The following is a 25791-nucleotide window of genomic DNA, read 5'->3' as shown; positions in this document are numbered from 1 at the left end:
GGCCAAACCGAAGAGTAAACCGAATAGTCTGTGTCTCAAGGGGTGTGATTTGACATAATTCACAGTTTTAATTACATCCCTCAGCACATGATACAAATCATCATCAATGCTGCTCCACTCAGAGGTACGCTGGCTGTCCCACCACGCAGGGCATGACTGTGTTAAGTTGCCTGCATGCACTGTGCAAAGAGCTCAGAGAGTTTCTCTCTGGTGAAAAGTCAGAGCTTGCCGACTGTTTTGAAGATGACTCATGGATACTGAAGTTGTCATACATGGCAGATTTTTTCCAGCATCTCAATGTCTTCAGTCAGAGGACAATTAAGGGCACAATGTTCACATACTGAATGCACAAGATAAGGTGTGCACAAAAATTCATGCAAAAATTATCTCTGCATGTGGGAAAACAAAGTGAAAGAGGGAGTTACAGAAATGTTTCCTCTCTGTAACTAGGAGTACATCTTCTCCACTGCTGACAAGATCACACCCATAATCAAGTTTTATCTGTCACATCTTCAGGGCTATTTTAAACAATATTTCCCTGATTTGAACAACACCCACCTGGACTTTGTTAGAAACCCATTTGCACCAGGGGTTGGCACTCCTCTGGATCTAGCAGCCCAAGAGCAACTGATTGATTTGACAAATGAGGGAAAGATGAAAACAAAGTTCCCCTGCCTTCTTCTGTCAGAGGTTTGGGTGTCTGTGAGAAAGGACTACCCTGTTTTGTCTGAGAAGGCAATGAAGTGTCTTTCACCTTTTGCCGCAGCCTACTTGTGTGAAGCTGGATTTTCAGCGCTGAAGGTACATCAGTCCAAGCACCAGGCCAAAGAAGGTCCAAAATGGCATGTGCCTGGCTCTCACTAAAATTAAACTATGCTTTGACAAACTCTGTAGAAGCCACCAGGCTCATCCATCCCATTAGGACTTCTTGAATCAGTGAATCTGGTGTTGTTTGGTTCACATGTTTGTAATGCAAATGCTGCCCTTCAGGTTTAACTTTTCATCTACCTGTGCTTTAATACTGTGAAAAAGGTACCCTGTTCACATAATGCAAATCTTTTCCAATTTTTCAGAAATACAAAAAAAAAATTACAGAAGCTATAGAAAATTATAAATTGTGAGGTTTTTTTGGCTATAGTGAGTTGACAATTACTAAAGAAAATTGTTACTGAAACAGCATTTCAGATGTACATTTATTGTAATATGAATTGCAATATGTATTTACATTATATAAAAGTCTTTACACATAAAAATATATAGTTGGCTTTGTATTATGGCATGCAGTGCAGTGGGTTAGGATGGAGTGAAGAAGGATGCACAGGCAGCATTCATCTCAAATGCTTTATTGACACTGGCACACAGGGAAATAATGCTCTCAGTCTGAGGACCCCATTTCCTCCAGGACCTGTACTTCAAGCCAGCCTTCCCAGCTTGCTTAGCACCCCCAGGCTCTCCTCACACTGGCAAACACGGTCACCCCATCATTTTCACTAGAAGTGACCCCAGTGGTTGTACACTCTAATTTGCAATTTACCCATAATACAACTATGTACAAGAAGCAAATATTCGCGCCCAAACATGCAGTAACGCGGGTCGTTACAGTATTATAGGCAAGGGGGTCCCCTGCATAGAATCATCATATTTGGGGGTCCTTGGGATTAAAAAGTTTTAAATCCCCTGCTCTGTGGCACACCGTGGTCCAGGAGAAACGCTATTTCACTGTAATGCATGTTCTAAACATATTGTGGAAGTGACAATAAAGTTGAATTTGACTTTAACTACTGTCAAGTGAGACAGAGCCCAGAGAAGTCGGCAATGTTTATGGACAGTGTTGTATGGCTTCTGCTTTCCATAGTAAAGCCTTAAGTTACATCTGTAGATGTAGTGGCAAATAGCTGTTGACTGACAAAGGTTTACCAAAGTATTTTCAAGCCCATGTAATGATTTTCATTAGACATGCATCACACTTTAAGACAGTGACATCTGATGGACCAGAAGTTGTATACATTCAGAAGTGCTTTTTGGCCTTGCCCTTTACGCACCGAAATTTGACCAGATTCCTTGAATCTTTTCACTACATTGTGCACTGCAGCAGGTGAAATGCCAAAAATCCTACCAATTTGTTTTTGGGGAACATTGTTCTTGTGGTGTCCGAAAAGGAAGGTACACCGTTCTTTGGAGGTTTCCCTGAAACAAAGCACTGGAACACTTGAAGTGTGCAAACAAAGAGTTTGTTAAGAACAGTAGCTCGCGTCACAAACTCACTTCACACCGCGGAACCTCATCTGCGTTCGTGCGAAAAAGCCCCCGTTATATATAGTGCCCCCAATAACGGTTCCCGCTTCTTTTAGGAACTAACCAATAACAATTATCCTTTGTCAACTTACACCCTACAGGCCAGCAGGAACCTTTCTTTTACAAAACTCTCAAGGATTCGTTCTTGGTGTAAAACACCACAGTTCTCAAAGTGTTGGATTAGTCACTGCCAGATCTGTTGGAAAATTGACAAGCCTCAACCTATCCTTGCTCTTGAAGGACTAGGCCTTTCTGGAGTCTCCTTATATACTGTAACATGATTGCCTCACCTGTTTAACATCACCTGTTTCACATCACCTTATTATTTCAACGTGTCACATCATTATTAGTCCTAAACTACCCTGTCCCAATGTTTTTGGAACGTGTTGCAGACATAAATTTCAGAATAAATGTATATCGTCAAAAAAAAAAAAATGCAATTGATTAGGTAAAACATGAAATACATTGTTTTTATACTGTTTTTGTTTTAATAAAAATCAAAGTAATTTACAAATCCCTCCTTTTTGTTTTTATTACAATTTCCATACTGTCCCAGCTTTTTTGGAATTGGGATTGTAGATTATTAGGCAAAAGCAAAGCTCTGTTCAAGGCTAATAGTCTGTGGTCCTTTCTGGAAATGTGAGGTAGGGTACACGTTGGACCAATGTATCACAGGGCAACCACTTACCTTCATGCACTAAGGACAATTTTAGAATCATCAGTTCATTATCATTCATTATTTTAAATGGAATAATAATAATAATAATAATAATAATAATAATAATAATAATAATAAAACTACTGCTTTGACATTCTTTACCTCCTAGCTGGTCTGTGCTAATGTCAAGAATTGTATCAAACTGGACAAATGCATTTTCTTCACTGTTATGCTTTTTTCATTATAGCTTTACTTGATGTTTTCAAAACAGTATAAATCAACAATAAAACAAGGGATTAAGGTGTGTTGTTAAATTTTATCAGATATGAGTGCACTTACAAACAGAAGTCCATTTCCGACTGTGTTCACAAGTTAAGGTACAAGTGTTCGAAGAGTAATAGCAATTAGACTCTTGAGGATTTGTCTCAGATATCATTTCTTGTTCAGGGGGTCAGTCAGGAAGAAATAAAAGACATATCTTGCAACCCAAAGCATTGCTTTGAGGAAGGAAAAGTCCTCACATCTAGAGTGAATTGTCACATGTGGTCTAGTAGTTAACTTCCATTGTTACCCATTGGCTGCATTACTTTGCAATACCTCTGTCTACCTAGACACTCTGCCCCTGGGGTCCCACTGTTCCTTCGAATCTGGTTCCTGTGGGTGGTCTATGTCCAATACTCCGAGCTCCTGGACTCTGGTTAGCGGCAAAGAATTGAGCACCAGAGACCTGCTGGGATCTACTCTGCAAAACACCCAAGGTGAAGTGGCATTGCCAAACAACAGTGTGGATGCCTGACAAAGTGGTTTGAACAGCCCTAACTGGGAGGCTCAGATCAGTAGTTGGAAATTTGTTAGGGTATTTTGTGCATGTAGAAAAATAGTTTGGCTTTACAACCTTTTTGTTATTAGCAGTGATACACCTGAATATATTTGGATTTCTTTGATATGGTTTTGATAACATTCCCCAAAACAATTAGTACCTGAGGTCCTGGGAATAAGAGAAGAATAGAAAACATCTTCAAATCACACACACACACACACACACACACACACATTTTCTGAACCGCTTGTCCCATATGGGGTCGCGGGGAACCAGAGCCTAACCCAGCATCGCAGGGCGTAAGGCCGGCGGGGGAGGGGACACACCCAGGACGGGACACCAGTCCGCCGCAAGGCACCCCAAGCGGGACTCGAACCCCAGACTCACTGGAAAGCAGGACCCAGTCCAACCCACTGCACCACCGCACCCCCTATTGTCTTCAAATCATCTTTGCATAATTACACAGGCCAGTGTTACCCCTTCTCTAGACTCCATTTTTTCCATATTTATTGGCTTTTCCTTTTTCCATCCGGTATTGTCCGTCTCATTGTAATCTTTGAATGCTGCTGATGTAGTACATGTCTACCAGTCCGAGTCTGTATTCCAACACTGCATCTAGGAGACTCCATAAATTGGTTTTCTGTGAAATTTCCTCCTCAGAGACATATTATCAAACTTTCCAAATGTTCAGATTTTTTCTATCCAAAAGAAGGATTATAGCAGTTTAAGGGATTTATGGGTTTGCCACTGGATTAAAAAAGATGTATTCATGATTTAAACCAAATTACAGACATTTTAATAGTGTACTCTTGGCTAGATTAGCTTTCAATTTAAGAAACTGAACTGAAGTGATATTTTTTAGTCACAAAAAATTATTTTTATACATTGTGTTTTTCAAATGATCCATTTTGTTTAAATCATCACAACCTAGACCTGTTCTTGGAAGTGATTACAGTTCTCGCAAGACATAATTAGTGGCTTTGGAGTTGAGAGGTTTGTGTTTAAAACTCAAAATGTTGTCTGCCTCAACTTTGATTTGTGTTTTTCTTAATTCTTAGGACACTTCCTGCTCCTGAGAGTGAGGGATAATACTACTGGTGGCATGGCTGTGGTGCAAAGTCCACCTTTATCATTAACGGACCAGAGTCGTCTTTGCCAGGTGAGACGTGCTGACAAACACATCTGTAAGATAGACAGTTTTCATAAGATATAGACATTTTTTTAAAGTTGCATTGGAAAAACTACCAAAACAATCTTTCGTGAAAAAAACGGCACCTTAGCTTGGGCTTTGTGAAGATGTTAAGGACAATATTGGATATTAACAATTACTTAATCCTTGGAGTAAAACATATAGCACAATTTCAGATGCAGTTGATTGTCTTGGTACCTTAGTACAGACACCCCTTGACTTATGCAAATCGATCATTCTTCAACCCCTAATGTAAGTCAAAAGTTACGTATGTCAGATTCCCCCTCCTCCCATACCATTCAACATAAAATCATTTTCCATCTCAGTTATTGCACCTTGAGGTTTCTTCATTATTATTGTTGTTTTCATGCTAGCTGCTCCTTTCACATGGCCCTTCATACGTGCAGCATCCTATCATATTTATAGTTGATACAGCTAATCCTGGTTCCCGTGCTATAGATCTTTGTCCACCTTCATACTTCCTTATAATTTTCAGTTTCATATCCAAATTGATTGCTGTATGGTTGCAAGACGGTTCTCGTTTTCCATACATTTTCATGTATTCATTTAGCAGACGCTTGTCTCCAGAGCGATGTACATCCCAATAGAAAATACAATGTGTACATTACATTAGCAGAAAGAACGACTTAGATGCAGATGCGTGATTCTTAAGTACAGTTACTTTGTTTCTTTCCACAATATGAATTGATGTACATCACACGAGTAGCTGTTTAAAACTTTATCCGAATATCGACAATTCCTTCCTGGTATTTTCTTTATATATATATCCTGGTCATGGCCTACCTCCAGTAGGGGGTCCTTAGGCAAGACCTCCTTATGCTTGGCTCTGCCTACCTCGATATGAGAGCGAAACAAACAAAGAGAGTCATGCCGGCTCAGACATCGCCCGGATTAACAAGGTCTGCGCCAGATGTTGGGGAACCAGGACATACTGACGATAAGTGGGCTACTGGAACTATAACAAGGCATGCACGGACAAGAGATGAGAATAGGGAACTGTTGGAATGCTACTACACAAGTAACCCCAGTGAAAGGGGTTACATGAAGAGGATGTGGGACCTATGGATACTTCAAAACCCAACATCAAGACTAATGCCTAAACAACTAGTAGCTCAGTGTTCCAACATCCGCAAGAAACAACTGCTATCACAACTAGAGATTGATGGTGTACAACACAAATGTTGCGGCAAGGGGGAGCCAGGACAACAGGTCAGGGGGGAGATATCATCATCCCCACACTCCAAGATTGGGTACCAAGCCCCAAGAACAATGAGCCCTTGTAAGCTGAATGCAAGAGTAGGTGACCTAAGAGATAAGATCATGGTTAAGAAGGACACCTGGAGCCCCTGTGGCCGATTACCAAGACCAAGTGAAGTACTTACTGAAAGTCTACTAGAAGATGTGAATGCAGCACTACGAACAATCCCTACTGTGACCATCACTGAGACCAACCAGCTGATGTACAACACAGTAACAGTGATCCTTGAGATGCTTGGATATAAGATGAATACCAAGCATAAGAAGCAGTATCCTCCATGGAAAAGAAGGCTTGAGGCCAAGATCAAGGTAGCACGAAGGGAAGTTAGCCAGCTATCGGAACTGCAGAAAGGCGTGATGAAGACCCTGCCTAAGAAGTACAGCAAGCTGTCTATACCTGAGGCCTTAGAAACTGCCAAGCAAAGACTCACAGCCTTGGCTAACCACCTGAAGAGGTACACAAGAGAGATAGAGGGCAGAAGAATAAACCAGATGTTCTCCACAGAACCATCCAAAGTGTACTCTCAGTGGCAGGGTAATAACATGAGAGCAGACTCACCAAGGTTGGAGACTGAGCAATACTGGAAAAACATATGGGAGAAGGAGGCATCACATAACAACAAAGCCCAGTGGCTAGTGGCTCTAAGAGCAGACCACAGCAACCTCCCTGAACAGGATCGAGTAATCATCACAGTGGCAGACATCCAAGAAAGAGTCTCAAGTATGAAGAACTGGACAACACCAGGCCCTGACATGATCCACGCCTTCTGGCTAAAGAAGCTAACTGCACTCCATGAGTGCCTGGCAACACAAATGAACCAGCTGCTAATGGATGGGACCCACCCTGAATGGTTAACAGAAGGCCGGACAGTCCTGGTCCTGAAGGACCCCCAGAAAGGAGCAGTCCCATCCAACTATCGCCCGATAACCTGCCTCTGCACAACATGGAAGCTGCTCTCAGGTATCATAGCGGCTAAGATGAACAGGCATATGGCTCAATACATGAGTGGGGCCCAGAAAGGAATTGGTAGAAACACCAGAGGAGCAAAGCACCAGCTACTGGTAGACAGAACAGTCACTTGAGACTGCAAGAACAGACAGACCAACCTGTGCACCGCCTGGATTGACTATGGATTGAAAGACTATGACTCGATGCCTCACTCATGGATCCTGGAATGTTTAGAACTATACAAGATCAACAGGACACTAAGAGCCTTCATCAGGAACTCAATGGGGCAGTGGAAAACAACCCTAGAGGCCAACTCCAAGCAAATTGCACAAGTCACCATCAAGTGCAGCATCTACCAAGGAGATGCATTGTCCCCACTGCTGTTCTGCATAGGCCTGAACCCCCTCAGCCAGATCATCACCAAGACTGGCTACGGATACCGACTACGGAATGGAGTAAACATCAGTCACCTCCTCTACATGGATGACATCAAGCTGTATGCCAAGAGTGAACGAGACATCGATTCCCTGATCCACACCACCAGGATCTACAGCAATGACATCGGAATGTCATTCGGACTGGATAAGTGTAGCCGGATGGTAACAAAGAGAGGGAAGGTAGTCAGAACTGAGGGGATTGTACTACCAGAAGGCAACATAGCAGATGTTGAGGACAGCTACAAGTACCCTGGAATCCCACAGGTGCATGGGAATCATGAAGAGGCCACACACACACACACACACACACACACACACACACACATTTTCTGAACCGCTTGTCCCATGCAGGGTCACAGGGAGCCAGAGCCTACCCAGCAACACAGCGTTAGGCCGGAGGGGGAGGGGACACACCCAGGATGGGACGCCAGTCTGTCGCAAGGCACCCCAAGCAGGACTTTCACCCCAGACCCACTAGAGAGCAGGACCCGGTCCAACCCACTGCGCCACCACGCCTCCCGCAAGGGAAGCAGCAACCGCCAAATACCTGCAGAGAGTAAGGCAAGTCCTGAGAAGTCAGCTGAATGGAAAGAACAAGGTCCGGGCTATCAACACCTACGCCCTGCCGGTCATCAGATACCCCGCTGGCATAATAAGCTGGCCAAAAGAGGAGATAGAAGCCACTGACATCAAGACAAGGAAGCTCCTGACAATGCATGGAGGGTTTCACCCCAAATCCAGCACCCTGAGGCTGTACACTAAGCGGAAAGAAGGAGGCCGAGAACTAGTGAGCGTCAGAGCCACTATCCGGGATGAAACAACAAAGATCCTTGACTACATCAGGAAGATGGCCCCAACTGATGAGATACTTAGTGAATACCTCAGGCAGCAGAAACCCGAGAAGGAGGACGAGGAAGAACAGGAACCATCATGGAAGGACAAACCCCTACACGGTATGTACCACCGGCAGATTGAAGAAGTGGCTGATATCGAAAAATCATACCAGTGGCTAGACAAAGCTGGCCTGAAAGACAGCACAGAGGCACTAATCATAGCAGCACAGGAACAAGCTCTAAGTACAAGATCAATAGAGGCCGGGGTCTACCACACCAGGCAGGACCCCAGGTGCAGGCTGTGCAAAGATGCCCCTGAGACAATCCAGCACATAACAGCAGGGTGTAAGATGCTAGCAGGCAAGGCATACATGGAACGCCATAACCAAGTGGCTGGCATAGTGTACAGGAACATCTGTGCCGAGTATGGGCTGGAAGTCCCAGGATTAAAGTGGGATGCACCCCTAAGGGTGGTCGAGAATGACCAAGCTAAGATCCTGTGGGACTTCCAGATCCAGACTGACAAACTGGTAATGGCTAACCAACCGGACATAGTAGTGGTGGACAAACAGTGGAAGAAAGCCGTAGTGATAGATGTTGCCATCCCAAGCGATGGCAACATCAGAAAGAAAGAACATGAGAAGCTTGAGAAATACCAAGGACTGAGAGAGGAGCTAGAAAAGATGTGGAAGGTGAAGGCAACAGTGGTCCCCGTGGTAATCGGAACACTTGGGGCTGTGACCCCTAAGTTGAGAGAGTGGCTCCAGCAGATCCTGGGAACAACATCTGAGATCTTTGTCCAGAAGAGCGCGGTCCTAGGAACAGCTAAGATACTGCGCAGAACCCTCAAGCTCCCAGGCCTCTGGTAGAGGACCCGAGCTTGAAGGAGTAAGACCGCCTGCAAAAGGGGGCGAGTGGGGAATTTTTTTTTTAATATATATACATAAACATCTGTGAACATTTTATAACAATTTACATTACATTACAGGAGTAGTTGCGTGAAGGTTTATCCATTGTATAACAACATAATCTCAAAGTTATAATGCATGAACGTTTATACGTGATATGAACTTAGTAGATCATCGTTGAAGTGAGTCCGGAAGAGGTGTCTGAAAACCCTTTTTAAAACTGGACAGAGATTCACCAGCAAGTGAATCCTTGAAGTGCACATTTACCATCAGGCATGGTGAATAATGAAAACGGCAAAAAATATCTGAAAAAAGCACTGCACTAACAAAAGGAGATACATTCACTGCTCAAAACACGCAAGAACTGGGAAGATGCAGCTTCCTGCCTTCTCTGGCTACGCTGACTTACGTTTAACATATTTCAGATGTTTTTGTAAAATAAAAGTGCTATCTACAAACAATGTGTATGCCATTTTACGTAAATCAGAATTTATGTAAGTCAAATTTACGTTAGTAGAGGGGTGTCTGTACTTTGATGCTTGTAAACATTGCTATTTAGAGACTGACTTAAAATTTCATTAATTTGAACAACTGAACAACACTAATTTGAACAACACTTCTACAATTCAAGAATGACATGCAGTTTCATCAGAGTATGAATTGTGAGACTGTAACAAACTCATGCTATCACTTGTGTTCTGGAATTGCCATATGATGTTAATGCTAGCAAACAGCATCAACTGAAGCCCTGAACCATAGTAAAGTCATTAATTATGTACACAACCTGAATGTAAAGGTATATTCAGCAGGTCAAAAGAGTCCTGTAAGTACCTCATGTTTCTGTCTGTTTGCTGAAATCTAGATCCACTTCTCCCTATATCTCTATGGAGAGTTCAATGGTACATTGTTGGTGTCTGTGGAGACGGATGGAACTGTCATGGTACCCTTTATCAGGAAAAGGACCGAGCAAGTGAGAGACAGCTGGCAGGACACCACACTGGAGCTTTCCCATGTCTCAGATAGGTACTGCATCTGCCTGTTTTAATTTCATTTCTGTGCCTCTCAGTATTCTGCAATACAGTGTCCATGACACCTTCTGCAATGTAAGAGAACACATTCTGATAATTTTGCCCATCAGGTGTAAGCAAGCACAAATGATTTCATTCATCTGATCACCATTACATCTATATTCAAATATGCATGAATATACAAGCACAAAAAACATTGTAATAGTGTAACTGAACAAACATAATTAAGGAAAATACACTAATATACAAGGTATATGTCAAAAGTTTAAAATACAAATGCAAATAATCTGTGTATGTGTTTTAAACGAAAATAACAGCTATTTATTGTATCACCCAATAAAATAAATCAAAGTGACTTGAGTGTAAAACAGCATTTTGATGCAGTAATAGGTATAAAAGAACATTTTTAATTTTAGAAGAAAATTAGTTTTTAAAAATCTGAGAGTACAGTTTTCCTGGCATTGATCTAATATCGGTGTTTGTAATGCAAACTTAAATTGATCAGGAGTACAAACATCATATTCTGGATTTCACATTTGCTGCATATATTTTGTGCAGATTTTGCTAGATTTTTTTAGAGGTTATACAATGTGTGCAGTGATTGCAAGGTTAAACACACACCAGAACAATATTCTGTCAATCTTGAAAATGTAGTGTAATAATAGTAATGTTTAAATTAAAAAAATTTTCAAACAAAAAGGGGCTTTTTAAAAAATAAATACACTGTATACTATTATTATGCTGGAAAGGTGAACTGACCTCACAGAGGAGTAGTGATCTATTCAGTTTCATATGCTCTTCTTTTCCTTCAGATTCCACCTTAGTGTTAAGGCCCACTGGGGAACAGGTTCCATAGCAGACATAGGTTTGGATCAGGTCACCTTTGCAGTTTCCTGTTTTGAAACAGGTAACTCAGAGCTTTCTGTGATGTTTGTTTTCCACTTTATTGTTGTGTCATTTGTTTATGATCAGAAACATTAAATTGTTTTAAATTTACATTTATACATTTAGGAAATTATTTTCTCCAAAGTAACATATATCTCAGAAAAACACAAAAGCACATTACACCAAAGGAAGGAGAGATCTGGAGGCAGACATGTGATTCTTCAAACCCATCAATTTATCCCATACCTCTCTATAAACCAGTAGGCATAACACAAACTCAATATACAGTTTTTTTTTTTAAATTATTAAACAGATAACATAGTACACATTTATCAAGCACAAAGGAGATCGGGGGAGAAGTGAATCGAAAAGAGATGGGTTTTTAGACCCTTCAGCAGTTCAGCAAACCTTTGTGCTTTATAATTTGGACCTCTTGTAGGTGGGACCACCAAGTAGGCAGAAATGCAGGAGTTTTTTTTTTTGCATGCCGTAACCAGAGTGAGCTCCAGGAAGCCAACAGAGAGAGACAAGGAGGATTGGTATATGGAAACGCTTCGGCAGGTCAGACACAACTTATGCAGCAGCGTTCAATATAAGCTGGACAGGTTTGATGGTAGAGGGGAAAGGCAAGACAGAGAGTTGCAGTAGTCCAGGCGAGATATCATATTGGCCTGGACGGGGAGTTGTGTAGCATTGGTGAGATGGGGTGGATCCTGCAGATGTTATGCACAAAGTATCTGCAGGATGGGGGTTGTGGCTTTGACATGCTAGGAAAAAGACAGACTTGAGTCAATTATAACTCCCAGGTTCTTAACTAATGAGGTAGGCAAAATGAGCAAGTTGTCCATTTTCAAAGAGTTCACTATAGGAAGACAGACCAGCTGGCAGGTGAAAAATCTCAGTTTTACAGAAGTTCAGTTGAAGGTGGTAGTTAGTTATCCAAGCAGAGATCTACAAGAGGCAGGCTGTGGTACAAGAAAGCATTTTGTAAATTTACATTATATAGATACTCACACACACACACACACACACACACACACACACACATTTCCTGAAGCCGCTTGTTCCAACCAGCGTCATGGCGAACCAGAGCATAACCCGGCAACAGGGGGTGTAAGGCTGGAGGGGGAAGGGACACATCCAGGATGGAACTGGCTTAAAGCAAAGGTTGTCTGTAGTGTGTGTTACAGTAATATGTTGTGAAGATTTGCTTATGACTATAGGGCATCTAGCAGGCAGAGTGGCACAGTGGGTTTGGCTGGGTGCTGCTGTCTAGTGGGTTTGGGGTTCAAGTCCTGCTTGGGGTGCCTTGTGGTGAACTGATGTCCTGTCCATGGTGTGTCCTCTCCCGCTTCAGCCTTGTGCCCTTTGTTCCCCAGTTAGGTTCTAGTTTGCTGCAACCTTGTTTGGGTCAAATGGTTTCAGCCAGTGTGTGTAGGGAGTTTAGTTCAGTGAAGAAAATCACAAAACATGAGTTCATAATGGGACAAATGAAGCTTTATAGTGAAGGTCTTTGAGTGGTTAGCGTTGGTCCACAACGCTTTAACCCCATCCCATTCGTACAGAAAAATTTAAACCATTTAATCATTATCATTAATCCATGATAATAGATGAGCCTCATCTACCTTTTTACATATTTTTCTGTTTATAAATTGATACCTTGGACAATAATTGTTGAAGAAAGTAGCACATATCAGTATCAGAAGTTTTTGTATGGAGTGGAGTTCAGCAGTGTAGCATTAGTGACTTTATGTAAATGTGAGGCTTAACCACTTTTAACTGTTCATAATTGCTTCTTAAAAAGGTTTAAAGTTGACATGCCTTCTACCCACAATTCCCATGGACTCTTGAGGGCTGAGTACTGACAGTACGCACATTTTGCCATTTATCTGCCGACACAGAGAACCACCATCTAAATGGATCCCATACCCTGGCGGATTATAATAAACGTTATTGATAGCCTGGGCTTGCTAAAAGAATTGTAGGAATGTTAGAGGGCCACCTTGAACTCAGTGACATAATTTTCCTCAGGAGGTCAACCTATGCGAATGTGCAAAACTTGGGTTTCTGAGGTGGGGAATTCCGGCTTATCTTTATCTGTAACTGTGTCACACAGATCAGGGCTTATTAATCATAAACTCTATTGGTTATATTCAACATTCAAGACTTTCAAGTAGGGTTTTAATCATGTCTGCATTACCATTTGCATTCCTTAGTCAGCCAAAGCATCTTGTTATCTAGAAAGTCTCAAAAATCAAATGTGTATGTGGGTGGCACAGCAAGTAGCCCTGCTGTCTCACAGCACCTTGGTGGTGAAAGAGGACATGGGTTTGATCCCTGCTCAGTCTGTGTGGAGTTTGCGTGTTCTCCCCATGTCTGTGTGGGTTTCCTCCTACAGTCAAAACACATGCTGGTCAGGTTCACCCATAGTGTGTGAGTGATTGAGAGAGTGTGTTTTACTGATGTATGGATGAGTGACCCATTGTAAGTAGTGTATCCAGCAATGTAAGTCACCTTGGTGAATAAGGTGTGTGGGCTGATGACAGTATATAGTATCCACTGGAAGTCCCTTTGGAGAAAAGTGTCTGCTAAATAAGTAAATGTGAAATTAATATATGAACTGTTGGCCTTTCTTTAATAATATCATTACTTCTTTCAACATTACTAGCAATATACACACATTTTCGGAACCACCTGTCCCATACGGGGTCACGGAGCCTACCCGGTAACACAGGGCGTAAGGCCAGAAGGGGAGGGGACACACCCAGGACGGGACGCCAGTCCGCCGCAAGGCACCCCAAGCGAGACTCGAACCCCAGACCCACCAGAAAGCAGGACCTGGTCCAACTCACTGCGCCCCCCACTAGCAATATAACCATTTTTAAATTCTTTTTAAATTTTAATATAATAATGTAATATAAGGTGTAATATCATGTGCTGTGTCACTTTCTACCTTCCACTTTGATTTCTTACTTTGTGTACTTTTTTTTTTTTAACTTTTATGTTTAACTGTTGTGGTTAATCTGTTTGAGCAATCTCTGGCACAAGAATTTCCTTCGGGATGAATAAAGTTTTATCTTATCTTATCCTATAAGATGAAATATATGGTTAAGTGAACAAGAGCTAGGGGGGTGCGGTGGCGCAGTGGGTTGGACCGCAGTCCTGCTCTCTGGTGGGTCTGGGGTTCGAGTCCCGCTTGGGGTGCCTTGCGATGGACTGGCGTCCCGTCCTGGGTGTGTCCCCTCCCCCTCCGGCCTTACGCCCTGTGTTACCGGGTAGGCTCCGGTTCCCTGTGACCCCGTAAGGGACAAGCGGTTCTGAAAATGTGTGTGTGTGTGAACAAGAGCTAAAGGTTTCTGTTCTATGAAAGATTTTTTTTCCTTTTCTATCCAAGATCAGAGGCCAGCATACCTTAGACACAGATTTTCACATGATGTGGACAAATTCAATTATTTCAATTTCTTCAGTCCACTACCAGAACCATCTGCTTCAGGTATGTGTCACACTAGGAAACAAAATTACGTATGTTTAATATGCGTAAGGAATAAAGGTTATTTATTCTGAAGAAACGCTATAATTTTATTGCCTATTACTATGGACAAGAGAAAAACATTTTCTATTATTTTTAACTCAGTTTATTTTTTCTTCCATGTAATAAACTGTAACATACTGGCAGGGTCTATTAAGCAGCATAAAAAATATTGAAGCATCACCTTATTTCAGACCCAAATGTTTCACTATTTAAATCCCTAGGCCACTGTTTCCAAAACTGCCTTACATTTGTTGTTCTGCTATACTTGAATCACACAGGTAACACTGCCTTGTAATCTTTGCTTAACCAGTACCTTTCCTCTCAGAAGATGAACTGAAGTATTTCACTACTGTGTCCTTCTTGACCCTTCTCTCTACCCCATGCCTTCTTTTTCTCAGAGGTGCCCTACATGACCTGGTGGTTTACCTCCTGTGGTGCCAGTGGGCCCCAAGGGCCCACTCAAGCTCAGTGTGACAGTGCCTACCGCAATACCAATGTCAGCGTGACTGTGGGCAAGGAAGGTCCACTCAGGGGTGTGCAGATGTGGAGGGTTCCAGCCACCAACCACTACATGTTGGTACCAGAGTCAAGACTCCCTGCATAAGCCAGTCAGCCTTTACATTTACATTTAACTTATCGGGTTATGTTGCAGTCACTAGTAACCACAGTGAGAGTCTGCAGTGGATGTTAGCACTGAAATAGCTGGCTGAGGAAATTAAAAGTTTAATACTAAAATGAGTCCTGGAGTTGTAAGTTTTACATTTTGATGTTGGGTGAATCTTCAGTGTACTTTCCATCTTGGCTTAGAGTCCAAAGGAGGGCTCACAGCTACTGTCGAGCAAGGTTGTTGACACTTTTGAACAAGAGAAATGGAAATAGGGTAGTGGTGGGTTTGTGGAAAACAGCATGAAGGTCAGTGAGTGGTTATACACCTTGTACATGGTTGTAGATTGGGGTTGCCAGGAATTTGGTGTAATATTTTCCTTGCAAAATTTTGTTTTTTCCAAAACTTGAATTAGAACCACATGGCAGAAGAGAGCTGAAGATCTTTTAACATAAGAGGGGAAGAAAATGAGAATGTCCCAAGTATCTTGCTGTGAGCTACATAGGCACTTGGTACACACAGCACCAAGGAGTCACATTTGGCTGTTAACACTACCATAATTGTCATGATCCTCTGCACCTTATGGAAAGCAAACAACCTTAACAAAGGAATCATGTAGTAATAAGTTTCTTTTTCTTCAGTGACAAAGATTCAATGGATTCACTCTCAAACCATACATACTCTCTTCAGCCGCGGCCCCTGGAAATTACTTCACATCTATACAATCCCCCTATTCTTCCCCCTGTAGCCTTTTGGCTGAAGCTTATGACTTTTTATATATTTTAGCATAACAGCCATCTTAGTCACAGGATTCTGTTTACTTCCATGCCGCTGGACTTTTCAGCCTACTTGGGTGATCCTGGAGAACATATATCTATTGAAACGCATTTCCTGTTTTTTCTACATCAGTCCAATTTTATTGAATTCTTTGTGATACGGACACAGTCAGCTGAGCCACCTAACGTATGATTCTAATTATAAACTTTTTCCATGTGTGTTTTTGCCAGACTCATTCCCATATAACTGAGGTTTCAAAATGTGAGTGTGTCCCTGTTGGGTTTGTGTTTAATTTTGGCTCATCAGCTCATTATGTCTAAACAGTCTGTTTATTATTTTCATGTAGCACTGGTTCATTGTTATGCAACAACCCTCAGTTCAGTGCCAGTTTATATGAATGCTAAATGCTTGCATTTTAGCAAAACCTCATTAATTTTTATTAAAAGTAAAAAAGTGTAGGTTAACTGTGTCACTGCATGAGAAGAGCAATTCTGTAAAAATAAATTGAATTGAACTGAATTTATTTTGTGTGCATTTATGTGTAGGTATTGTTTTGTTTAGTTTTCTTTTTACCCACCCCCAGGATCTCCGCTTATGGGGCAGCTGGAGGCAAGGGGGCAAAGAACCACAATAAGCGCTCCCACGGAGTATTCATTTCTGCCATCTTTCCCTTGGAGAAGGGAGATATCATCTATATCCTGGTTGGACAACAGGGGGAAGATGCCTGTCCAGGAGTAAGTACAGATTGTTGGAGGCAACGCACCTTGTTTCATTTGTTTCATGGAAGAGATTTAGTAGAATATGGGAAAACATTAAAATATATGTATGTTGAAGAATGGAAGAGAGCGTACAAACATTTTCTAATAAAGATTTATTAGCATGTTTAGGGACTTTGTGGCCACTGTGTACAGAAGTAAATTGCCTAAAATCTCACTTTAGTGTTTGCCATTTTCTTTAGAGGAACAGAATGACTCAAAACATCTGTCTGGGTGAGTCCTCTATAATTGAAGATGGCCTCAGAGGGGACAAGACAACGGTGGAGTGGGCTGGAGGTGGAGGTGGTGGTGGAGGAGCCACCTATATCTACCGGGTATATTGCTGGTGTACATTCACTGTTATTATTTGCTTTAAAGCTACTTTAACTTTTCAAGTTTAAAAAAATAAATTGGACAAAAAATTGCTCCTGGGGAGATCTGGACAGTGTTCTAAAAGGTTCAAAAATGGTTGCAAAGGCTTTGCGAGATTAATTTGTCACATCAGAGGTTGTTAGTTTTCAGATAAACATCTGGCTTTTAGAAGTAGTAATACGGATTTCTGCAGAAATTGAGAATAATGATCACGATAATAAAATGTTAATAAAGGGTATTTCCAAGGTTTTTAAAGATGCAGACTTTTGTTTTGATAATTAACATGCAGCATAAATAAAAAGGTCTGTATTTTTTTAAGAAAGTAAATAAAGTATTTGGCACAAGTTCATGCTAAATTGTGCTCTAGAGCTCTGCTTTGGTTTTTAGACCAAAACTAGTTTAACAAGTGTTAAGATAAAAAAATAAGAATTTCTGACAAGTATGAAGGACATAGTTTGTCATAAAGAATTTGTAGATTTGAATTTTATTTCTACAGCAATGTTTATCTTTTAGATTTTTCAGCACAGCAGGACCTTGTGAGCTGTAAGAGTGCTTTCAAAGATTTCTTAGTCACATTTGGCTAAACTTCTCAATCTTCAATGTACCAGCCAATTTCTTTTGGAGGTGTATTTGTGTTTCTCATTAACCTGAGAGTCACAGTTTTCTCCGGTTTCCATTCGTAGGCTGAGAATGGAGTCATGGTGCCCCTCCTGATTGCTGCTGGAGGTGGAGGAAAGTCTTACTTGGAGGACTTTGAAAGAAGTTTAGATGACATTCCTCTAGAGCTGTATGAAAACGACACTGCGGCATTGGGGACTAATGGCAACACGGGGGCTGCAGGTTGGCCACTTTTCATTACCATACTTATTACTTTGGCATGTCTAAGGCAGGTCTGCCAGTTCATAGTTTTAAACTTGTATCGGGTTATATATAGGGTGTAATTTATGAATAACATGCAGTTCAACCAAATCCAAGGGAAGGAACTGCTGTTGTACTTTACTGGACAAAATACCTTGCTTGCACTCTTTAAGGAAGGCTTCATTTGTCTAAATATTTCAGTACATAGGAAATTGTAAGGTGTCAGACACAAGCCATTTACTTGCTGAACAGCTGACATAGGGGAATAACAGGGACAAGTGTAGAACAGCAGAATTGTTCTTAATCATTTTGGACACTATTTAAACACGTTTACCCTTGCCCGCCAACCCCTTTTAGACACTTTTAGAAGAACCTATCACGTATTTCCCTTATGACAATGCTTTAGCCTGTTGGGTTGTCAGCCTGAACAAAATGATGCATAAATACATGGGCCTATTTCAAGAAGTCAGCATCTAGAGAGGAATGAATTTTGCTTTGCCTGTCTGGAGTAGATAGACACACACAATGAATTCTGATACAGCCTTTCAACCCTTGTCAAAAAAGCATCAGAGGACCAAGATAGAATGAAACTATTCGACAGAAGAGGCATCCTTGGTTATTCCTACAGACCAAAACAATCCAAATAAAGCTTACTGACCCATTTTGAGAAGATAGGACTGATAAATTGGACGTCACTGCTGTCTCTTGAAGGAGGAGGCGGTGGCTGGAAGGACAGAGCCAACTTCCCATGGGCTGGGAAATCTCTTCATGAAGGGGCAGAGGGGGGATCATCCTGTCCCCAAGCATTGTCCAAACTGGCTTGGGCTACTTTTGGGGGCTTTGGTGGTGGTGGAGGTGCCTGCACTGCTGGAGGAGGTGGTGGTGGATACAGAGGTACCCTGCCCATGCATTGAGAAACACACAGAATGTAACATACACCAATTGATTTAAAAATGTCATCTTATTGGAAAGCATTCATACAGACGCTCATCTTGGTCATTGTTTCAGAACAGACACAAACTTTGGCAAACTTTCCCAGGATCCCCTGAAATTCTCTAGTGCTTATATGGCTCCAGCAGGTCTTTGCTGAGAAATTAATACTTGTGGATTTATTATGCCCTATAAGAATATTGTATTGGATCAAATAAAATAAGTGCTTGTTCAGCTTTCTACAGTGTAATGTGTTTGCTGTCTGGTTACTGAAAACATATCAAGCACCTCACTGTGCATCATGTTCTGTATAGTGTTTAGTGCTTGTTTTGAGTTAATCTGTGATTTATTTCTTTGATGAATTCATGCCAACCATACTTTTTCATGGTCAAGTAACTTTAGGACTGTATTTTCAATTTAAAGTCCAAATAAGGTCATATGATCCTTTCAACTTTTTGGCATTCAGTTTCATCAGATTTTTTTGTCAGTTCTCCTAATGTTAGAATGGAGCCCCAGAAAGTAAAAGTAACACCAGTATTGTTTTCATGTCATTGTCTTGGTGTGGAAGAATGAAATGTGCATCTTAGGTGTGAAAAAATTAATGCTCTTTCTTAGTCAATAAATGGTTACAGCTGACCACTGGTTAACTGCACTGACTGCAACTAAATGCTTCCTGTTGCTGTAGATCAGGGTCTCCATCATAGTCGAGGAATTGTGGCTTACTTCTCAATGCAAAACTACTTTATCTCAGCAACATTTGCAGGCTTTTACAACAAAAAGTGTTTTTTTTTTTTTCATTCTTGCCGCAACATCTCACTTGCATTCAGGTCAGGCATTTCACTAGACCTTTCCAATGCTTTAATTTAGTTTTTTCTGTTTTTGTCATAGGGGTTGCGGTGGCGCAGTGGGTTGGACCACAGTCCTGCTCTTTGGTGGGTCTGGGGTTCGAGTCCCGCTTGGGGTGCCTTACGACGGACTGGCGTCCCATCCTGGGTGTGTCCCCTTCAGCCTTGCGCCCTGAGTTGCCGGGTTAGGCTCCGGTTCCCCGTGACCCCATAGGGGACAAGCGGTTCTAAAAATGTGTGTGTGGGTTCCAACAGACTTAATGGGACCCATATCATCTAAGAAGTTCTATTTCTGATTTATCAGTGCAAGAACATTCTTACAGAAGCCTTGAGAGATATCTCAGTGCTTTGTGGTGAACTGTAGGCAAGCTTTCACATTCCTTTTGGCAAGCAGACATTTACAACACTCCCATGTATCCCATCTTTGCACAGTTTGTGTAATCATGAACACTAACTTGAGTGAAGAGAGGCCTGCAATTCCTTGGATGTTAATTTTTTTTTTTAGCTCATTAAATGATTTTCTTCTGAAAGGATTTTAGCAGAATGGCCACTCCTATGTAAATTTGTCGGTTTTCTAAACTTATACTATACTATTTCAAAAGTACTATAGTATACTATACTATTTCATAAGTATGGCTCTGACTATGGATCAGAGCTTTAGAAATGGCTGTATAACCCCATCCAGATTGATAGGCTTCAACAACTTTTCTCCAGATTTTCTTTAAGCATGGCATGATTTGCCTCTTTGAATCCATAGTTTGCCAATTTGAATTCTGCCAGTTGGAATTTCAGTAAAACTATATTGCATAGTGCTAGTCCGATTTGAGTCATACAGCTGACTAATTACTCTGACTAGGCAGAATAAAATTAGAAGGCGCACACACACACACACACACACACACACACACACACACACACACACACACACACACACACACTTTCAGAACCGCTTGTCCCCTAGGGGGTCACAGGGGACCGGAGCCTACCCGGCAACACAAGGCGTAAGGCCAGAGGGGGAGGGAACACACCCAGGACGGGACGCCAGTCCGCCGCAAGGCACCCCAAGCGGGACTCGAACCCCAGACCCACCGGACAGCAGGACTGCGGTCCAACCCACTGCACCACCGCGCCCCCAATTAGAAGGCAATTACATTTTTTTTAAACACCCAATATTGTACTTTCAAATATTTTCCACACCAAGGATTTGAGATAAAACAATACTGGCATCATATTTTCCCGGTCTCAGGTTTCATTCATATATAACATAGCATTAGAACTAACAGAGAGCTGCAAAAACAGAGAAAAATGGAAAGGAGCAAGTACTTTTTGCAGAGCACGGTATATACAGTATTTGTTAAATGGATTTTCATTTAATTCTACTCTGACCTGCAAACCAAAACTTTAGGTGGGGATGCTGCCCCTACTGATGATGTGACTGCAGGTGGACAAGATGGTATCTCCTTCGTACACCCCAGGGGGGAGATCTTCCTCCAACCATTGGCAGGTGAGGCTTCCTACATTATATGTCGCAACTGAAAACAAAGCAGCCTTGACTCTGATTTCCCACCTGATTTCAATTAACCGAAAAAAGGAAAGCCCCAATTATTGTTTAATTCATAGACTCATGGGACTTTGGCAAATGATCTTGTTATGTGATGGAATGTGGGGTGACAGTCTGGTGTAATACATTCTTTTCAATTGTAAGTTTTGTTGTAAACAACTATTCTGGTATGCAGTTGAAATGAGCAGCAAAAGTTAATTATATTAATGTGGCAATGAAAGTAATGAATTAGGGAAATATAAGAAGATAAGGTGGGGGGGTGTGGTGGCGCAGCGGGTTGGACTGGGTCCTGCTCTCCGGTGGGTCTGGGGTTTAAGTCCCGCTTGGGGTGCCTTGCGACAGACTGGCGTCCCGTCCTGGGTGTGTCCCCTCCCCCTCCAGCCCTACGCCCTGTGTTGCCGGGTTAGGCTCCGGCTCCCCGCGACCCTGTATGGGACAAGCGGTTTCAGAAAGAAAAGGAAAAGGGAGAATGGCCTGTAATTCTGGATGAGTGGGTTCGAAGAAGGTTAGTGGTGAAATTGTCACGGCCCCGCACAGAGTGGTTGAACCTGTAGCGGATCAGGGCACAGGAGCATAAAAGCACAGCACCCAGCCTCTATCAGTTGTGAAACCTCTTAGAGCACCCTGCTGCTTATATGGCCAGTGTGGGCTGTTGTTATGGCGCTTTACCTGTTCCTGTATTTGCTTACTGCATCCCTGGGTTTCCCTGGGTTCTTAACTATCACCCTCAAAGAAATGTTTGCTCATCAAAGACCTCCTGCCTGCCCCTATTTGGTTTCTGCATTTGGTGAGTCTGTGCACCTGCATTTGGGTCTGTTGCACCTCCACAAACATGACAGAAATATGGGTGACTTTTAAATCCACATGGGGAACAACCATAGATAGGTGAAGAATTAATGACAGAAGTAACATGCAGCCTTTGTAACCTAAATAACCTGTAATTTTTAGATCCAAAGGCAGTAGCTCTAACTACACTACCAGCTGTCCTGTTCTTGAAGCAGTTCTGGTTAGCTTTATAGGCATCACTTTTGAGAAAAGCATATGAATCTCAGGAAAGGTTGGAGCTGTGTTGGGACAGCTAGTGGTGTAGTGGTTAGTGCTACTGTCTTTGGGTTCAAAGGTTGCAGCTTTAATCCCCACCTCTAACTGTAGTAACCTTGAGCAAGGTACTTAACCTAAATTGCTCTAGGAAAAAATTACCCAACATTTATACTTATTTAGTAGATGCTTTTCTCCAAAGTGACTTCTAATGAACTCTATGTAGTGTTACCAGCCCACACACCTTATTTACCAAGGTGACTTACATGGCTAGATATACTACTTACAATGGGCCACTCATCCAAAGTGGAACACACTTTTTTGTCACTCCCACCCTATGGGGAACCTGAACAGCATGTCTTTGGAGTGTGGGAAGAAACTGGAGAACCCAGAGGAAAGCCACACAGACTGAGTGGGGATCACACGCAGATCTTCTCACACCACCCAGGCACTCAAAGACAGCAGCACTACTTGCTCTGCTGCAGTGCCGTCCACCCTGTCCATGGGTGATCAATTGTAGCCTTAACACCGTAAGTCGTTTTAGAGCGGCACAGTGAGCAGTGCTACTGCTTCACAGCGCTTGGGTGGTGCAAGAGAACATGAGTTCGATCCCTACTCAGTTTGTGTGGAGTTTTCATGTTCTCCCCGTGTTTGCGTGGGTTTCCTCCCACAGTCCAAAGACATGCTGTTCAGGTTCACCCATAGTGTGAGTGACAGTGTTCCACCGATGTATGGATGAGTGACCCATTGTAAGTAGTGTATCTAGCAGTGTAAGTCACCTTGGTTGAAAAGGTGTGTGGGCTGGTAACACTACATAGTATCCATTATAAGTCACCTTGGAGAAAAGTGTCTGCTAAGTGAGTAAATGTAGAGAAAAGCATGAGCTAAATTAATAAACTTAATATGAGTAAAATGAAGGGTGAAATTGAAGGACTTTAAGAAATAAGAAAGAATGAAGTCAAGGAACCAGGTGGTGGCTTGGTGTAGGGAAAAGTCCATTATTATTTAGTAGTAGTAATTAATAGTAATAGTAATTAATTATTTAATAGCAGTTATTCAGTAACTGTAGCTGACAGTTTTCAGCAATGACCTATGAGGTTGTTTGTTCACTAAGCCAATTGAATAATTCATGCATTTACACAGCTGCTCATTTTTATTGGCGTAGTTTAGAGTAAGAACCTTTCTCCAGTTGAAGGGTACAACAGCAGCAGGAGCTGAACTTGGTTTCCTTCTGTAGAAGTCAAGAACTCTTACTGCTATGCTATCCATTGATCATATATCCTCACAAATCATCATGGACTCATGCAAATGGGTTATAGCATCCTACTTTCTCCCTGTCTCCGCTTATTTGTAGTTTGAATCCCAATGGGTAAGCCCTTGGGCACGTTCAAATTACAGGCAATGTCCTGCACAAGCTTAATGTCCTGGTCTGTGCAAAACTACACTCATTCCTGATAGTACAATCTTCAAAATATAATACTATATGACATCTCCTCACTCCTCAGCTATGGAGAGCCATGGTGAGGCAGAGATCAAGGTGCACCTCAACTGCAGCCACTGCCAGTCACAGAGCTGCAAGAGGGATGAGGAGACCAAGATCACACAGTGTATATGTGACAATGGAGAGGTGCTGGCCAGCGATAACATGACCTGCATGGGTGAGTTATTTTCTGCCTCCTGGCAGCTATTTAGCAGAACCTCAAATAGGTGGTATAATATTTTCCATGTGCTGGTGTACATGTTACTGTGATGTACTGATAATAATGATGTTGTTATCAAGTTAATGTCATTTGTGGTCAATAATGGTACACTTTTACAATTTCCATTTTTAGACCATGTTCACAACTGAATGGTCACTTTGGTCACTTCTCTCATAAGTATGTGAAGTATAAGCCAGTGAAATCCACACTTGGCTAACATTTGTAAGGTTTTCTAGACAAAAGAGCAGAAGTGATTTGGCATTACTGCTTCTTGTGCATGTCTATGGGGAGCAAACAGACAAATCTGCAGTGATACATTAAAACACATATTTGTCACATTTAAGCTTAACTCAAACTTCATTTTAATATATTCTATTTTAATTGCTAAAATTATAGATAGGAGTAATAACTGACATTCACTAAAATGCCAAGCCTTACTAGTGTTAAATTAACATAATTAAAATGCCTTGGTCCAGTAAATTGGGATTTTTGTATGTTTTACCTGGCAGTTTAATTAAATAACTATTTAAGTCTATACTAATCATGTCACTTTCTGTTCTCACAGTGCCACAAGGCTCCAGTCAAAAGGGTCATTTGTCTTTGTCCCTCATCCTGGCCGTGGTAGCCTGTACTGTGGTGACGGGGATCATTCTCACCTGTGCCAGCCTCACACTCAGTAAGAGACTCTTTGAGTTCTGCGTGAGCTCTGTGCCGTCCACCTTCCACCGCCTCTGAGACACACCACCCTCTTGCTAAAGATTTCACACCTGCTATCACATCAGTTAATGACTTTGACCCACAACCCTAGAATGTGCCATATGCCTTTTAGATGAACACAGAAATCTTACATGACATATTACTGATGTGTGAATGAAAGCAAAACAATCTGGGTTAATGTCTAAAGTATGAGAAGTATAGGTCTTTTTTAAGGCCAATATTTAAGGACCAATGCTTACCTGGCGGGGAGGTGCGGTGGCACAGTGGGTTGGACCGGGTCCTGCTCTCTGGTGGGTCTGGGGTTCGAGTCCCGCTTGGGGTGCCTTGCGACGGACTGGCGTCCCGTCCTGGGTGTGTCCCCTCCCCCTCCGGCCTTACGCCCTGTGTTACCGGGTAGGCTCCGGTTCCCCGTGACCCCGTATGGGACTAGCGGTTCTGAAAATGTGTGTGTGTGTGTGTGTGTGTGTGTGTGTGTGTGTGTGTGTGTGTGTGTGTGTGTGTGCTTACCTGGCAAATCTGGTTTCCTATCATTTAAAGTTATTGAAACCACTTAAATCTCAAGATGGGCCACAAAATTAACAGCATTTAAAACACAATCTCCTTAGGAGGTGAACATTTCTATTCCTGCACTCTATGATTCCTAAGAAGACTTTCTTCACTAACATTAGAACTATGGCCATTTTAGACCTAGTTAAATATTATGCTGATGTCTTGCCATGTTTGTACTTACAGGACATACATTACCGTAATACTGTAATTTATACTGTATTATGGTAATGTATGTCCTGTAATACATACCATGCCCAATTTTATGTGCATAAC

General features: G+C 42.0%; 1 protein-coding gene across 1 annotated transcript in view; it reads left to right on the top strand.

Moving 5' to 3' along the window:
• The window catches only part of ltk (leukocyte receptor tyrosine kinase), a 90347-nt gene that overhangs the window by 46168 nt on the left and 18388 nt on the right, over positions 1-25791 (top strand). The window contains exons 7-19 of the mRNA XM_018727403.2: positions 3565-3711; positions 4832-4932; positions 10230-10390; positions 11208-11302; positions 14675-14773; positions 15211-15385; positions 16777-16927; positions 17152-17283; positions 18004-18160; positions 18890-19072; positions 21359-21457; positions 24058-24210; positions 24818-24928. Of these exons, the coding sequence (XP_018582919.1) occupies positions 3565-3711; positions 4832-4932; positions 10230-10390; positions 11208-11302; positions 14675-14773; positions 15211-15385; positions 16777-16927; positions 17152-17283; positions 18004-18160; positions 18890-19072; positions 21359-21457; positions 24058-24210; positions 24818-24928 (1764 nt within the window). The remainder of the gene's footprint in view (positions 1-3564; positions 3712-4831; positions 4933-10229; positions 10391-11207; positions 11303-14674; positions 14774-15210; positions 15386-16776; positions 16928-17151; positions 17284-18003; positions 18161-18889; positions 19073-21358; positions 21458-24057; positions 24211-24817; positions 24929-25791) is intronic.

This window comes from Scleropages formosus, chromosome 15 (assembly GCF_900964775.1).
Source record: "Scleropages formosus chromosome 15, fSclFor1.1, whole genome shotgun sequence".
NCBI lineage: Eukaryota > Metazoa > Chordata > Actinopteri > Osteoglossiformes > Osteoglossidae > Scleropages > Scleropages formosus.
Note: the sequence above shows the minus strand (reverse complement) of the source record. Positions and strands in the feature narration are given on the sequence as shown.